Consider the following 18,412-nt stretch of genomic DNA (forward strand, 5'->3'; position numbering starts at 1 on the left):
TGTGCTGCTAATGAGGGAGTTCTATTAACCTGAGCCGAGGTGCACCGGTCCATGGCCCCTGACATGAATGGATAAAAGCGGTGAGGGCGGAGCACCCTTCTAAAATTGAACAGTTGCCTTACATTTAGGTTTTTGTCCTAACACTACACAGCTGATTCAGATTAACAAAGCTGGATTATTATTTGAATCAGCTTTGTAGGGCTAGGGGAATAAAAAGAAAATCTGGGGTTTGGGGTTCAGGTGACTGAGTGTGGGAAGCCTTTGTCATAGGGTAAAAGTTGCATACCCCTGGGCTGTAGGCTGCACACTTTGGGTCATATATCAGGTTCTGTAGCTGTGTATTTTATCAGAACAAATCTGTTCTACAATGATTATTTTCCTTAGCTCAGGGTAAGTAGTAGCAGGCCTAGGAGAGTCTTATGCGACGCAAACATTTGAGTTGTGTTCTTCCTCCTTTTAATCAATCATAATAATTTCTCAAATGCCTTACAGGTTGTTTTGCCTATTGATGGCAGCTGTGGGCATACAAGCACAACAGACACCTTCTATAAGTATGCATTTTGCACCTTGCAAATTTAAGGACTAAGCGTTTGACTATTTTTGTAAAAGATTTTTTTCAACTAACCGTTCCTATTCCAGATGACCTCAACGCTGAATGCCTTGGTAACGTTATTCGTTTGAGTGTCGCTCCTCTTTTTGAAGAGGTTGATGCTGTCTTCAGTGAGTTTGCCTCTTTTTTATGATTCTCTTTCTCTCCTTTCATAATTCATGGCTTGATATTGCTTGTCAACTATTGTGTTCACACCATCTCCATCCCTTCCAGATGACACACAAATCATAAATCTGACGCCTGGCCTTGCTACTCAGTGTGGATTCAGCTTTAAATTTGACCCCATGGGGAATGCCATGTTTTTTGCTTCTCTTCAAAACTGCTTTTCCCAAAACATGGTAACCCTAAGAACTGTAGCGTTTGCTTGTACTTCAAATTGACAGTTTGCCTTTCAGTGTCACTGCATTTGCAACTCATACTGTAGCAAGGTCATTTTATTTACCTTTGACATGGAGTCATGCTGAGACCAGGCTCTTTTACAGATGAGCCCTGTATACACAAAGATACAAGTCAATATTTGCATCACTAGATGGAAAAATGAAATAATTGGGAACCCATTCTTCATTAAAAAAGAGTTGCTAATACATACAATTTAGCGCATGGAGGTTATTAGAAGTCCGGTTCCAGAACATTGAAGCAGTTTTACTTAACTCTGTGGATATCAAAAGGATCTCCATTGTCAGCCACCCCTGGGTCTGGTATCTCTTACCTCTAAGTTAACGATGACGTAAGGTACAGCAGAAGTTTATGGAGGGCTTTCAGAGGGCCAGCCAACTTTCTGATACAGACTGCAGTGATGTGAACTATTGAGCTCTACTCCTGTAGTGTGGCTTCAATACAGTGGCAGCTGCATTCATATAGCCAATTTTGCCACAGTCTATAACTTGCATGAATGTCACCTGAATTTTGTTTTTTGCTATATAATGAAGGCTTTTTTTCCCTTCCCCCTTCATTTTAGGATGATAAGATGTTCAGCTTGGTCATGCAGTTCAGGCTGCCAAGAAACCACATGACTGAAGACCCTGTGTATAGAGTGGGCAAAACCTGTAGCTACACCCCCTGGACCTCCCGAGAGATTCTGTGCGCCCGCAACTACATGGAGGCAAGTGAGCAGAGCATGCCCCAATGGACATGTTTACAGTCGTGCTTGTCGTACTGCCTGTATAAATGATCTGTCTAGAGCTACAACTGTCCAGTGTTTCATTTCTTCTGCGACACAACGTAGAGGTCTTGACTCTCTATCTCAATTCCACTCGCCTCTTCAAAATGCACATAGGAGAACTTTAGAGGCCTATTCTCAATGCATTTAAGGAGGCGAGTGGACAGATTGAGAACTGGCCCTTGATTTCCTATTGTATGGGAGGGAGAAAATGCATAGGGAATAATGGCCTTTCTTCTCTAGGTGTCTGTCAGAAGGACTCTTCCAGACATCCAAACCATCCCCGAACAGCCCACTGGGGGCCCGAAAGCAAGGAGCGGCAACTTCCGGAGAGGAGCTGAGGTAGCCGTATTTCAGTTTCTGTAATTTCACTACAAAATGACAGGATGGCGCTAAACAATGTGCGTTTGTTGAAAATTTTGTTTAATTCATGTTTCCATTTCCTGAGACAGGCTGTTGCTTCAGGATACAAAATGACAGCAGTCGTCTTTAGTCCTAGCAAGAATGTCATGAATGTGGATGAGGTCCAAAGAAAGGGCTATGCAATAGCCAACACTCCCACACGGCTGGTGTTAAGAAGCCCTCATAATGCAGAGGAGACATACCTCCAGAATGTAAGCTGACCTCCATGAACTGGGTCATGTTCAGTAGAGCAAACATTTGGAAACGGTGGCCCTACCTGAACTCTGCAACATATTGTTAATACGGTGTGCCTTACTGAACATGGCCCTGGTGTGGTTGCCCCCTGAACAGGTAGCTGGGGTTCCGATGCGGGTGCTCTCAACCTCAACCTTCTTTGAGCAGAAGTGGCTGGTTACTCGAGTAGATGCCACGGCTGTTTGTCCAACACCAGGTTGAGTGTGAAATAATTTAAGATCCTATAAGCCCAGTTCTTAATTGGCTCCAGACAAGACTTTCATGTAGTGTTCAGTTGGCAAAATGTTTTCCAAATAATGGCAGTTGTTTTCAGTTGCAAAATGTTCTGTTTTGATGTGCACTTGGCTTCTTGTTTCACTGCAGAGGCAGTGACCTTTACTCCAGAAGTGATCACCTGGTACATGCCCAAGCACATAGACCCACTTTTGTCCTCTGATGCCTTCACCATGTTGGAGGTGTACATGGGAATTGACGCTAAGAGGCTGGACACTGAGGAAATGGCTGCCAGAAACTACTCGGTTTTAGTCACAGAGGCTCATATTATTGTTGAAATTCCAGTGGGGGCGGTTGGCGGCTACTTCAAGGTCAGCATTGGATGAGTAAAATGTTCCTGTTTAATTTCTAAGTCTTATTTGTAGAGCCCTTTTTACTACAGCAGTTGTCAGTGCTTTGCAGTAACCCTTTGCCATCTCTCATGGGTAAACTCCTAGAAACGTTGTCTTGTGTAAAATGTTTCTTATTGAGCAATTGTCTGCTTAATCAGGCTAATATACAATGGATTGCAAAATTGTGTGAATGTTGCATAAAATTACATTTAAACATACTCTACCGCTTGAAATTTGAGACAAAATATCCACACTAAAGGATTGTTTACCTGACTTTTTAGGTAGCCGGTAGCTTTGCCACTGTCGACTGAATGCAAGCAACACTCGGCTGCTGTTTACATATTGTGCAAGTGTTTACTTTGCGTGTCAGTTGCTTTGAAAATGCACACCGCCGGAAATGCAAGTTGACAACCATACACCTACCAGCTCTCTAAAGTCTGGTAACCAATACTTTCCTTTTGGATATTTTGTCTTACAATTACGAGCGGCAAAAAGACAAGCGGTGGAATAATTGTATTTAACTTTCTGGCTTATAAGGAACATTTACCTGTTTTTGCACTCAAATTGTGTATTACAGCCTGACTGCATCACTTGCCTCCCTTACAGAGCCATATTCAGGATGACCAGTACTTTGTCACTTACACCATTGAGCCCATGCTTGAGTTGCTGTGGATCGAGGAGGTCGCACATGAGGACACCAGCTATAAAGTCCTCTTCCCTATCACAACGCCTCCGATGGCCAGGCCTCCACAAGTTCGCAACTGTGAGTCTGGTTTAGTTAAATAGTGCCTATGGTAATTTGGGATGCCTGGGTTTTTCATTAGGCACAAAACAGAAGAAAATGTAATGAAACGGGGAGGCAATACCTGGACTTACCCAATAACAAATGTCAATTTTCAACTTCCATTGTACCGCATTTCAAAATGTTTTCCTTTGTTTGCCAATGAACAGACACGCCCTTGGACACCGTTCCTGAGCAGGCAGTGTTTGTGCTTGAGTTGGGGACCTTCAACCTTGATGTGGAGCTGCTGAACATCACCTTTCCCACCATGGTGCTAACTGTTGCAGAGTGCAACGCCAGGGGCTTCAATGTTCATGAGCAGAGATCCCCGGACAACACCTTGAAGACCTTTAGGATGGAGGTGCCCTTCTCAGACCCGGTGGTCTTTAAGGAGGTGTGTTTCTGTTAAATGCAAAGCTACACGCAGGGATTTGTACATGCCCTAATAAGTGGGCCACCAACAAAATAAATAATGGCACAAATGTACTTTGTATCCATTATGTTGGCAGTTGCATGCATTTGATTTAGAGGAATGAGGGCAACATTACTTTAAGTATATAGTTTGTTTTAATAGTCCCCATATGTACTTAGTTGTCACTTGATGTTGAATAGTTCTGTTGCAACAATAATGCTGACCAATGCTTTTAACTTCACTACAGAGAAGGGCGGAACAAGGTGTCACAACCTTCACTCTTCAGCTGATCTATGGCCTGGTCATCTTTCCAGAGTACGCTCCTTTCTCTCACTCTGCCGTTGTGGACGCTGTACTGCTGGACATTGGTATGCCTCTGGACTACGCCAAACTACTGTTGAATGGTTTCCTCTCGTTAATGATTGCCCTGAAAGGAAATGGGCAGTGAAAGCCCAACTAGCCATACTGTAGGGTTTTCCTATGCGGTCTTTCTACAAAGAAAATGTTATGCTTTAGAGTATTTGGACCCAGTTTCCCTGTTCCTGATTTGCCAGGATCGTGTTTATTCAGTCCCACCGTAGCAAAACATTTTGCAATCTAAACAAGGGTTTCTTCTTGGACCAGTTCAAGTAGTACCTTCCTGTTTTTTGTGCTTAATTAATGAACACCACCCTGTTTGTCCTTGTAGTGCCACCCTCAGTCACTGGCAACTGTGATCCGGAGAACTTCCACATCACTGTGGACTACAGGAACCAAGAGCCCTTTTTTGTGGTCTTGGTTGGCAAGCGGCTGCTTAACCATGAGTTTGCTCAACAGTATTTAACAGAAGGCGACACAGACTTCACCATCACGTTGCCCTTCTCTTCGCCGGACGCAGTGTTTGAGGTACGACGCTCTCCCAAAATATGTTAACCTAAATTGCTTTAGCTAGCCTCGCTTTCCTTACCCTGTATACATGCATACAATATTGTACTAATGAACTCTCCCATTGGTTCCCAGTCAGTTCACTCATCCTCTGTCAGGAGCAGACTGGATGTGGCTCTGTTGAATCCTTACAACAACATGACCATCAAATACTTTTCCCTGGCTTGCAGCTTCCTCAAAACGCTGACTGGTTGGTTCTCAAACAATTACTTCCGATAAATAGGTGTTTAACATGGTTACCAAACCTGGGTTCCTTGCAAATACTGTGAGTCTAATAGTAGTACCAGATGGGCATGGTTTGCACTTTTGGTGCCATTCCATTGGTTCAAGCTCAATAAGTGTAACAAATACAGAACCCAGGTCTGATGGCTACCTGTCTTTTGCTCCCCCACCTCCAAGAGTGTTTCTCTAACGGAACGATGACTGCGCTGGCGGTGAAGGTGGAGGCTGTTCCCGGTCTGAACCCCGGTCAGCTGACCCTGAGCGACCCCGCCTGTGGTCCCACCTACAGCGACGATCGGTTCGCCTACTTCCACTTCACTGTGAACTCCTGTGGCACCACCAGGAAGGTAAAATGACTATTACCCTGAGGTGATGGGTACTGTGTATTTACGGACTGTTTGCTTCTGCAGGCTGTAATAAGCAATTCCCCTCTACTACATAGTTTATCAACAATGTCATGCTGTATGAGAACGAAATCTCCTTGCCAGATGAACTTGAGGTGAAGCTGAATGCCACGACGTCTTCAGAAGAGGAATATCAGTAAGTGCATTACTCATCACAGTTGTAGCTATTAGCTTTCATTGGGTTTTTTTCTTCACCAATTGCTCAATACTTTGTATACAGGGAAAATGTGCCTCTACTACCAGTGTCCACTCCACTGCTTGAAGTTTCCCCTATTGAAGTTGCTTACATCACTCTTTTTAGGTTAAAGGTTTCCTGCTACTATGTGGCCAACATCACTCGCACATTGGCCTTCCTGACCAGGCCGCGTGACAACGAGCCTTTTGCCGAGACTGGGACGGGTCGACTAATGGTCAGAATGAGACTCGCTCAGGGTAAGTGTGTACAAATTCAGAATTTCAACTTGACCCCTAGCCTCAAAGTATCTTGGAAGGTCTCCTTTACAAAACTATTCCCAAAAATCGAAACCTTATGATATATTACTCTTGCTTTCTGAGATCTACAGGTGTGGCTATGGAGTAACGGTGAGGAGCTGATTTGGGAATTTGTCAGAAGCCTCTGGTGGGGAGTGGGTAGTGTTGGCTATAAATGGCTTGTATTCATTAAGGCACAACAGGATATGATAAACAAGCATTTCTTAACCTCTTACCTCTACCTGGGACGCTTGCGTCCCAACTAGAGCTCTGGAAATGCAAATGCGCTACGCTAAATGCTAATAGTATTAGTTAAAACTCAAAAGTTCATTAAAATACACATGCAGGGTATCAAATTAAAGCTACACTCGTTGTGAATCCAGGCAACAAGTCAGATTTTTTAAATGCTTTTCGGCGACAGCATGAGAAGCTATTATCTGATAGCATGCACCAATACACTACAACAGAAAAGCACAGCAGGGGACGTAAACAAAATAATTAGCATTTCGGCGTTACACAAACCGCACAATAAAATAGAAAACAGTCATTACCTTTCACCATCTTCTTTGTTGGCACTCCTAGATGTCCCATAAACACTATTGGGTCTTTATTTCGATTAAATCGGGCCATATAAAGCCAAGATATCGTTATATGTAGACTGTGTGATAAACGAAATAAACAGCGATTTCACAACGTAACGTCATTTTTTTAAATTCAAAAAGTAGACGATAAACTTTCACAAAACACTTCGAAATACGTTTGTAATGCTACTTTAGGTATTAAACGTTAATAAGCGATAAAAATCATCCGTAGGCGATGTACATATCATTAGCTGTCGTCTTGGAAAAAATTTCAGGAGAGAGCTCTTCCGGAATGATCTGGGCGGAGACCGGAGGTACATCGTGCCCCTCTTTCGGTTCAACCAAGAATCAAAGAGGATTAAATTCACAAGATACTCGACTACATGGGGATGCTGTGGGAGTTGAATGCTCGGTCTTATCTAATTCGGCTCACTGTTAACAATTGCTGGAAGTGGCGCAAGGATATTTATTTCCATTTTCTGTGATCAGGTTTTCCTGCGCTTTCCGATGTAACGCACGTTATGTAATAGCCACAGTCGTGATTTAACCAGTTTTAAAAACGTCCGAGGGTTTCCTATACACACATTCTAACCATATGAACGTACTATATTCCTGGCATGAGTAGCAGGGCGCTGAAATGTTGCGCGATTTTTAACAAAATGTTCAAAAAAGTAGAGGGTAGGAGCAACTAGTTAATGGACAAGTTCAGATGGTGCCCACTGAACACGACCCCCGGTTGTTCTGTGTTCCAGACGCCTCGTATAACACGTTCCACCAGGAGGAGGACTATCCAGTGGTGAGGTACCTGAGACAGCCTCTGCACTTTGAGGTGGAGCAGACCACGTCCTCTGACCCCAAGGTAGCGCTGGTGCTTGACCACTGCTGGGCCACCCTCAACGAGGACCGCGACTCCCGACCCCGGTGGAATCTCATCATTAATGGGTAACATGTTGTTTTTGGGCCTAAACAAGTGTTATTCCACAGGTGTGGTTCCTGAGTAATTAGCAACCTATCATGCTTGGCAGGCAATTTACTTTGGCTACCGTGGCTATGCCCCCATCCATAGGTCGAGTGGTCACAATGCTTAAAAACGATGTGAGCCATGTGCGGTCTGTCACCAGATCTCCACCCAATTTAACACTTATGGGAGATTCTGGCGCGTACGATCACATGCTTGTTATCACTGAGTGGTCCCTGCAGCGTATCATTGGAACGTATGCTGTACGTTATCATCTTGTCTAAATAACAGGTTGACTTGTTTTACAGTATGATGCGGTACAAGGGAGCTATGTAAATCTAGTTTAGAAACTATGGCAGCCATGTTTGTCAAGCAAGAACTCCTAGAATGCCGTTCACTGCGCCCGTTGCCTGGGATCTCAACTTAGTTTGGCCACTTCAGCATGTGACTAATCTTTGTACTTGTTACGACATACACATGACAAGTAGTTTAAAGGTACCTATGCAAAATGCCAATTGTCGTCACCTCCCCAAATACAACCGTAGCACGAAAGCTAAACAGAGTTGCAAGATATAGCTAAGTCCTTGGGGGAAGGTATTGTGAAGAGGATGATGCAGGAAATATTACCAAGATCTGGGAATTTATCAACGATACATGGCGGGGAAGACAGTTTCTCTAAGCTATATACCCCTGGCAAGGGCGGTCTTATCTGGCAACACGGAGGTACCATAGTTTACACTCTTATGCAGTGTTCAAATCAACTAACAACTTCAGTGCATTCAAGACAATGAGGGTACTCCAGTTGAGATCAATATTAGTCTGACAGACGCTTACGTGATAATCTGACTGCATTGTATGATGTTAGCTCATTCAGTACCACCTTCAAAAGTGTTTTACACACGTGTCCATTACAATCTAGGCAAGAATCAGAACGCATGAATAAAACGCTAAAGTACATTATAATTACGGTACTCAGTAGAAACGACAACATTTTACACAGAAAATAAGGCACTTTGATAGGAATGCACATGTCCACAGTTATTTGTAAGGAAGGCAATAAATGTGCAAGGACTGTATACTTGATCTGGGGAAGTGCTTGGGCTTTCTTTTGAAGGAAAGTTTGTCCGGCTCATTAAATTCTCAAATAGAAATGGTCTGCAACAGTGAATTGGGCTACTTTTGTGAATGAATGAGGCAAAATTAGAAGTTGAAACGGCCTATAGAAAATTAGCAGGTAGTGTGCCTTGGTCTGAGGTCAGCGCGGGTTAAATGTCCACATGTTGGCACGGTGAGTGCATTCTGACATCACGCGCATAAAATCAACTCCCACTGGGGCGACTGTTGAAGATATCTGGAACTCGCGTGTGAAAAGGTTAATGTTGGCGTTACCTACACCTTTTTACTCAATGTTATCCTTTTGGTTTGCTACAGTTCAGTGTTGTGCCAAGCTGATGGTCAGTCGAATGGAAATCAAGAGCGGCTGGCAAGCTTGGCTTGCCTTGCCGATTTGGTTTCATACAACTGCTCTTAACAGTGACTGAATAGTTTTGGGTTGAATTCAGGCACAAGTGACCTCTTGTGTTTAAAACAGTTATTGCACTAAACGTCAAAGGATGGTTCACACGCCTGTGCAGCAGTGATGTTTGAAACTGAATAGGATCAGTTGACGGGATCCCCAGAAGTTGATGCCGCTTTCAATTGAATTTCCTGTCCTAGAGGAATGCGCTAATTGGGAGTTGCTAAACATGAACAAATACCACGGTCAAGTGTAGCTTGCTAACCTTATTTAGCTAGCTAATGTTCATATTTGAAAAAATGTTACTACATTTTTGATTTGGGTGAGCACTTTCCCACAGCTGGACACGCTGGCCTAATTTTTATCTCAAGAATTTAAATTGGTTAACTATTGAAAGATGACTTTCCTACATTGTAATTGGCTACAATGACTTTGACCATGATTATGCACGCGGCAAATGACTTTATTTTGCGGGTGCCTTTTCAGGATGCATGTTACACCAAGCAGTGTAGTGAAGCAACTTTATTGGTCAACCATTCATTTGGGGGATCGGGTTTGCAAAATGCTATCAAATCACGCAATTTGACCATTTTTATGAAATGGAATCAAAAACCTAAATTTGGCCATGTGGACACGGAGTAACTTTGCAGCTGTTTATTAAATCAGCAATGTCATAGCAGTTTTTTTTTTAAACAGGCTGAAATGTTTTGTATATCATAGGAAAAGGCACAACATTCACATGGCTGTGCACTAAATGGGCAGTTCAGATTTGTCACTTCAGCTGCAACTATCTCGTTGTGCAAAATCCTGACCATCGTCATTCAGCTCAAGTGGATTTGTACTGGTGTGGACGTTTGTCTCTTAATGTAACGTCTTCAGATTTCACAAATTCCTTTTTGCTAATATCTGGGAGTTAAACAGTAAAGGATAAACCTCCCAAAGATGCAAATAAAAAAAGTAGGCCTAAACTGTCTGCGTAGGTTACTTGTATAGTAGAGCTGCGCCGTTCACAGAAGTCCTCCACATGTGAATCCGATGTCGTGGGTGTAGAATTGATTTTGTGTGACCAATTTCCAACAGCGGAAGAATTGCTCTGGCGCATTGCATGAAATTCTTGTTTAAAATGAAGTACTCGTGTTGAAAAATATGATTGCCTTGTTGATGATACCGACTGTCTATTCGGCAACTTTGGTTAAAACACGGTCAATTGATCAATATTCAGGTCGCCTGTAGTCTGACCATTCTGGATCATTTAGAATTTTAAGAACCATTTAGAGGGACGTCTCACCTCATGTCAATGGAATTGAATATACATTTCATTAGCCCATTTCACATTAGCCCATTTCACATTGCAGTAGACCAAAATAAATATTGTTGACGGAAAGCCCAATTTCTGTTCTTTAAAATAAAATAAAAACGTACTAAATCAGATTCATCCACGTCTGATGGGCCAAAAGATCAGAAATTAAAACCAACAAACCACTGTCGTGACGTGACCTTGAATGATCTGAGGACTTTCATTGTTAGCCGACTCTAAATGAATCATGTTAGGATTTGGGGTGCCGAGGAAGCGGTTTTAAAGAGTTACCGTCTCCCGACTTAAACTCTAGACGGTAGAAATCTATCAAATTGATAGTTAACTTATTAACACTTACATCGTATCCTCCTTGCAGCTGCAAAAACCCCAGCCTTATGATTCAGTACTATACAAGTTGGTTTAATTGAATTACTAGCTAACTAAATAACACAGGCTAAACACACAGGTGACACAATATGACAGCTTGTTACAAGGTTTCTCTTCACACCCCCCACCGTTCCGTAAGGGACACTTATCATTGCTACATTTTTGAACACACGAACCGGCACCAGCTTGGAGTAAAAGCATGAATGTATTTATGCGGGATGCCCGACGTGGAAAGGTAGGTGGTTGGTCTTCTCTCTGATTGGCTACATGAGATCACAATGTCGTTGGTTGTCCGTGGCTCCAGTCTTGAACAGAACTACAGGATGGGTTTTCCTTTCACTCGTTCTGGAAGATGGGCTAATCAACCCTGTCGCTGATTCCTCAGTGGGTGATGAGTAGGATGGTTTGGATATAGTAGCAGAATGATCTCACTTAAGTTCATTTTTCTAGGTACTTGTGAGTTTAGGAAAGTTCCAAACGTGTAGCTTGCGCCTCACGGTTTTCTGGTTAATGTTAATTTCTGTTACCATTCCTTTTATGCACTCTGGCCGCCGGGGACGCTTCTGTCAGTCTGACCAACTCTCTGTCCCTCGTGGCATGGCTACTTACTATGCACATTTTCTAGGGGAGTTTCTCTAACGCGTTCAAAGTGAATACTGGAACAATATTTCTAACATAAGACTGGTCAGAGATTAGCTATAGAAAAATGTCATATTGGTTTTCATTTTTACTAGAAACGTCCTCACTCTACAGGTAGGAAGTCTCGAGCCTTTACATTGTCTTGAAAAAACATATTTCATATACAAAGGTTATTTTTGTTGGGAAAGGTCTGTTAGAAAAAACATTCCTGTAGTTATACTGGAGGGGGAGAAAGAACTCACTTCTGCTGTAAATTGATCTGATCCTCACAGGACAGTCATGACACCACCACAAAGACTTCGTACACAAGGCGGTTGGGGTTTGCAGCGTTTTCTTGTTCCTAACTTAGTCCCTCTCTCTACACTGGCAGCTGTGAGAACCCCGAGGATCCATACCGTGTCGTCTTCCACCCGGTAGTAGCTGATGCCAGGGTCCACTTCCCCCCTCACGTCAAACGCTTTGAGGCCTATATGTTTTCCTTCGCCGAGGATGCGGTTGAGCCGAGTGGCCAGGTAACAAAGTTACCCCAACAATCTTTATTGGTTAATTTTATGTGAGTGGCAATCATACCTTTTATGACACCATCAAATCTTTGATTCCTAGGTCTTTGTCCATTGTGATGTGGTCATCTGTGATGCCAGTAGTCCCTCTGGCGGCCCCTGTAGTGGACAATGTGTGAATCAGGACAACTCGAAAAGAGGTAGGTCTTGTTTTATGCTTTTCAGACCCTGGCAGACCATAACTGAACTAATAGTTTCTCTCTCTTTTAACAGGTCAACGACATGTCAAAGACCTCTTTGAGGAGCGTCATTTATATGTTTCTTCTGGATACATTCTTTGGGTGTAATGTCTTGTTCTAACATGTCAAATAAAGTGTTCTATATAATACAATCCTAACCGTTGGAGCTACCTTAATTGTATCTGATTTGCATTTAACACCAAGGCGCATGTAGTAGGCTTGTCATCTGACATGTATGGAACTCTGAACCATCCACCGGAGGGATGGAGAATTTCCCGTCTAGGACAAACGATGGGTGTCAAAACAAAAGCTTTCCAATGTCCAGTAGGATGAACTGACTCAATGTTATAGTGGTTTGCCAAAGTGAAACCAGCAGGGCTGTGGTTGGATGCAGTGTTGGTAATTTTCAACTGAAATTACAACTTTCCTTGATACCGCTCACTAGCTTGGTTTCCATCCAAATATGGACATTTCTTCTTTAATGATATGCATGTCAATCTCTCATGGCTCAAATGGAAAGAGCTTGACTTCATCGCTACTTGTTTGTGTAAGAAGTGTTGACAAGCTGAATGTACCGAGCTGTCTGTTTTTTAAAACTACTAGCACACAGCTCAGACACCCATGCATTCCCCACAAGACATCTCTTCACAATCTCCAAGTCCAAACTACGAAGGTCTCTATGAATACGTTGCAATCTATTCCGCATCAGGATAAGATTTCAACACACACCGTACGGAACAGCGGGGACTGAAGACACTCCTTAAAAAGTTGCGAGCTTGCACCGCAGGACGGCTTCATTGCTCCAGACCACAAATGGGGAGTTTGAGCAATCATTATGCATTTGGGTCCCAAGGCTTTGATGACCAAAGACTACTTTTGACACGAGCCACCCTTGCCTTGTGGCGCTCAACGAAGATTGCTGACAAAACAGATGGAAGTTGCCTTAACGAGTCAAGCAAATGTACAATTTGAGAGGAATGTGATAATGTAGAGAAATTGCTTTTTTTTGGTCAAAGTTAAATTACAAATCTCTATTTAGCAAGTTAGACTACCTAGTGTTAGGAGAATGAATTTGTAAATCGTCTTTCAGGGACTCCTGAGAACCAACAAACCAGGCAGTTGTCTTGTGAAACAGTGGATGTAAAGAATCGAGCTGGCTAAAGCATTGACTGCACAATTGTAAGCTTGCCTTGCAATGCAGCTGAAGGAACATGGCTAGCTATTTACTTGCTTGAGTCGGATTAAAAATAACTGTTGCCGCTCTGGGTATGGACCCTAAAACAGTTCTGAACTAATATTCATACCAATCAATGAACCTCAAGTCTGAATGGCATTAATGAAGCCTAGAGTAGAATATACCTTTATTGTGCCAAGGATGCAAGACCTATATACACACATGTATTTTAGTTATTACCACGTATGAGATTCCCATCTTGTAGCCTGTACATTGAATATATTCACCGACCATTTACTCTTCCCTGGCAATTAAAAGTGCGGTTCAGGTATGATACACTTTCAGTCATATCAAACGATGCGGTGTCTGCATGTATTACAATTATACACTTTAAAATTGTTTACTGCTAGGGTTTTAAATGTTGTCGTGGACAGAACATCCAATCATGTTATATTTCTATTAAAAAGGTACTTTTGAGAGCGAAAACCTACAGATGCAGGGACAAACAGTCAACGGGGAAATGTAAATGGAGAATAGGGGGAATTTTTTTTTGGGGGGGGGGGGAGATCAGGCAAAACATTGAAGGGATTTTACAGGGCCCTAATGACTACAGACATTGACAGTCTCCTAGCCTAAAAACAAATGCTGAATGCACTGCCTAGATTGAGGGAAATGCACTGTCCATTATTGGATTTGATCAGGGCATGGCAGGGAAGCACTAACAAACTGCCTTTTAGTCCAATAAAAAGACACATTATTAGGGTGATAAATAAAAGGCAGTTGCTCCACGCATGACACAAGAGAACCCTCTACTGGAGAAAAACGCTTACAGCACCTGGTATTCCCAGGCGGTCTCCCATCCAAGTACTAACCAGGCCCGACCCTGCTTAGCTTCCGAGATCAGGCACATTTAAAATAAATGTTTTAATGTATAAAAAACACTATTTACAACATTCAGACAACAAAAGATGAACAACTCACCCTTTAACAAAATCAGAAAAAGAAAAAGTAACAATTATCCACTAAAACCAATAATGAATTACAAGTTTTCCATTTGATAGAATTTCAATTACAGTACTCACCCACAGTTTCCTCCACCGTTTCTATATATTATGTATCTTTCTCTAAAATACCACAAAAATCCACACAATTTTCCCTTCATAATGACCTAAATTCCTTAATCTTATTGCATATCTAGCATGACTTAGTACAAAATTCACCAAATTAAAATTTTTTTTTATTAAACTTTACTTTTCCCATTTAAACCAAAAAGAAACAACCTCCTCCACTCCAGTAAAAATCTCTTCTCCCCAATGTTTTACTTAAAGCCCTTTTAAAAACTCTTAATCTTTTAACCTACTACATTCAACAAAAAAGTGCATAAAATGTTCCGCCCCCGTACCACATATCACATTCTCTTTATAAATTTGATGCAAAACCACATTTGTAAAAATCCTATTGTTTCAATTTAAAATCATTGTCTTACCATTCTATAGATTTATATTTTACATTTACATTCTTCCATATTGATTTCACATGTTTGCAAACACCCTAGACCACACTTTTTCTGAAGCAGTGACTTATCTCTTTTAAAATACATTTTCTATAAACCATTTTAAGTTTTAAACCTGAATAAATCATGTTTCTTCCCATTACTTTCAGAAAATAAAACCGGTAAACCCAACAATCTTTTGACCACCTCTTTATTTATTAAAATCACCCACTCCCCAGGAATACATACTAATATTTTCTTATACATATTCTCCTCAGTAGTTTTACTTATCTCTTCATCTACTTCAACCACATTATCATATATTGCCTGAAATGGAAGGAACCCAGGAATTACCTCAGGTGACATAACATATCTGCCTCATCCCAGCCCTCATAAAATACTTACAAAACAACATATTATTACACTTTATCTTTGGATTTAAAAATATCGGCCGATTCAAAATATTTTCTAAAATGGTACATTCATAATAAATATTTGGTAAAAACTAACCCCAAGCCTCAAACACTTCTCTATAAAACAAAGGTATATTACGTAACATTTCCTTCTTCATACTCCTCAATAAACCATTGTCCCCAATCCTCCCAACCTCAATAAACCATTGTCCCCAATCCTCCCAACCTCAATAAACCATTGTCCCCAATCCTCCCAACCTCAATAAACCATTGTCCCCAATCCTCCCAACCTCAATAAACCATTGTCCCCAATCCTCCCAACCTCAATAAACCATTGTCCCCAATCCTCCCAACCTCAATAAACCATTGTCCCCAATCCTCCCAACCTCAATAAACCATTGTCCCCAATCCTCCCAACCTCAATAAACCATTGTCCCCAATCCTCCCAACCTCAATAAACCATTGTCCCCAATCCTCCCAACCTCAATAAACCATTGTCCCCAATCCTCCCAACCTCAATAAACCATTGTCCCCAACCCTCCCAACCTCCTGCAAATACTCATAAACATTTTCCACCCATAATCCAATTCACCAAATAAATATTGCAGTACCATTTTTACTCTAATTGATGTTTTCCTTACACTTAAATCTACCAACTTCAAACCCCCCTCATAACCTGCAATCAAAGTTTTAAAGATATTTTCACCCCCTTCCCATCCCACAAAAAATCAACTAAAATCTTATTAATTTCAGATCAAACCCATTCTGGCATATCCAAAACGTTCATTACATAAATAAAAATTGACATCAACAATAAATTTATTACAATTACTTTCCCTTTTAATTTCAAAGCCCTCCCCCTCCACATATTTACCACCTTTCTAACTTTATTTATTACACTACTCCATGTCAAATCCCTAGCTTCCATTTCCTTCACCCCTAAAAACACTCCTAACACCTTAAAATAATCTTTTACCACCTTAAAAGGAAAATTCCCCTCATTAATCTTACTCATTACTACTGACTTCTCCATGTTAACCTTTGCAGCCGATGCCTGTCCATATACTTTAAAACACTCCATCACCCTTTTTACACTTCCCTCATCTCTAACTGTTATAGTGGTATCATTTGCGTATTGATGAATCAAACTAAAACGTCCTTGTGGAGTCTGTACACAATTTATAAGATATTTTTAAAGAAATGCTGTTTAAGGTTCTACCGATAAAGCTGATAAAGGGCACCCCTGTCTCTCAGATCTCTCAAGAATAAAAGAATCAGTTAAAACTCCATTACACTTCACCCTACTTTTTGCCTTCTTATATAATAATTTTATCCATCCTATTATTCTATTACCAAAACCATATTTATCCATTACCCTAACCATAAAATCATGTTCTACCCTATCAAAGGCTTTATTTAAATCTATGCTTAACACTATTCCCCCTATCGTATCATGATTCATTTTATTTATCACATCTCTAATCGTATTAATTGTATCAGCAATATCTCTACCAGGCACACTATAATTCTGTGTAGGTGCTATAATATAATTTAAAACTTGCTTCATTCTATTTGCCAGTATCTTAGCTAAAATCTTATAATCCAAATTTAATAAACTAATTGGCCTATAATTCTCCAGTTTCAATTTGCTCCCCTTATTTTTATATAAAATCGTTATCAGCCCTGTCACCATAGATTCTGAAACACTATTATTATCCTCCATATATTGATAAACTTCCAATAAAATAGGTGCTAAAAAACTTTCATATGTTTTATTTATAAAATTCTGCAATTATTCCATCCACTCCAGGACTCTTATTTACTTGTAACCCCTTTATCGCATGTTTAACTTCATTCACTGTTATCTTCCCATCACACATTTGTTTATCCTCTACATCAATTTGCATATCCACACTATCCAATATCTCCTTTACACACCCCTCATCCACCTCCCCTTTTTTAAATAAATCCTTGTAAAAATTCTGCACTGTTTCTAATATCTCTACATAATCATTGACAACTTCACCCTTTACATTTTCAATCTCTCTAATATATGTTCTCCTCAGTTTATTCTTCTCTAAACCAAGAAAAAATGAAGTACATTTCTCCCCCTCCAAAACATACTTTGCCTTACTTCTTATAATTGCACCCTTACACTTATCTATTTCATATTTACTCAGTTTTGCTTTTAAATCTAAAAACGTTTCTATGTTATGATTAAGTTCACTGTCACACTTCCCCATTTCTTCATCCAATCTAGCCCTCAACTCATTTTCTTCTCTTTTCATCCTTCCTCCCTTTTTCCTTGCATATCTTATACTAAAAACGTTTATTTTTTTCCTTAACCTTGTCCCACCATAAACACTTATCATTCTCTTTCTGTTTATCCTCCATTTCACATGCTATCAAAGATTTAATTTGTTTCCCATATTCCTCATCTTCTAAATACCCTGCATTCATACACCATATTCCACCCCCTGTTCTTTCCTTATCTAAACCCACTGAAAATGTTAAACCTGCATGATCACTAAAAGTTGTAAAAACATACTTAATATCTTTCATAAAATTACTTAAACCTTATTTTACTAAAACCAGATCTATCCTTGTTTGTTTCAAATCCCCTAAAACCACCTGCCTTCTAGAAAATTCTCTTTTGTCTGGATTTTCCTCTCTCCACATATCAATTATTCCTTTTTCTAACATCATCTTCTTTAAAACCCCCCTAGATACATCACTTCTAAAAATAGCTCCTCTTGTCATATCCAGTCTATCCATTTTAACATTAAAATCCCCAACTACAATACAATTCCCCTCACACCATTTCCCTAATTCTAAAAATAAATCTTTGAGCTCTATTTCATTATTAGGCGCGTAAATATTTATAATTCTAAAAACCATACTCATATATTCAAAATCCAAAATTAAAATGCTCCCATTATTATCATTATATACAGTGCCTTGCGAAAGTATT

The 18,412-nt window shown here is 40.7% G+C and overlaps 1 protein-coding gene across 1 annotated transcript; it reads left to right on the forward strand.

Moving 5' to 3' along the window:
* The first annotated feature begins 225 nt into the window (after positions 1-225).
* Positions 226-12,514, forward strand: LOC135565459 (uncharacterized). The gene is made up of 21 exons (XM_065012521.1): positions 226-390; positions 493-551; positions 640-720; positions 824-948; positions 1,569-1,712; positions 2,013-2,111; positions 2,222-2,383; positions 2,523-2,622; positions 2,790-3,010; positions 3,638-3,794; positions 3,983-4,206; positions 4,472-4,592; positions 4,913-5,109; positions 5,224-5,338; positions 5,548-5,717; positions 5,813-5,910; positions 6,076-6,206; positions 7,579-7,768; positions 11,994-12,135; positions 12,227-12,323; positions 12,397-12,514. The coding sequence occupies exons 1-21, from the start codon at positions 368-370 to the stop codon at positions 12,468-12,470; spliced, it is 2,730 nt and encodes a 909-aa protein (XP_064868593.1). The 5' UTR covers positions 226-367; the 3' UTR covers positions 12,471-12,514.
* Positions 12,515-18,412: the final 5,898 nt, after the last annotated feature.

The sequence above is a fragment of the Oncorhynchus nerka genome, linkage group LG27 (genome assembly GCF_034236695.1).
Source record: "Oncorhynchus nerka isolate Pitt River linkage group LG27, Oner_Uvic_2.0, whole genome shotgun sequence".
Classification (NCBI taxonomy): Eukaryota; Metazoa; Chordata; class Actinopteri; order Salmoniformes; family Salmonidae; genus Oncorhynchus; species Oncorhynchus nerka.

Excerpts from the sequence above, each read along its gene's own strand:
- LOC135565459 (XM_065012521.1), top strand. The coding sequence starts at position 368 with ATGATTATTTTCCTTAGCTCAGG. Across the intron at positions 2,384-2,522 it reads AGGAGACATACCTCCAGAAT|GTAGCTGGGGTTCCGATGCG; the intron begins GTAAGCTGACCT and ends CCCCCTGAACAG. Across the intron at positions 3,011-3,637 it reads CGGTTGGCGGCTACTTCAAG|AGCCATATTCAGGATGACCA; the intron begins GTCAGCATTGGA and ends CCTCCCTTACAG.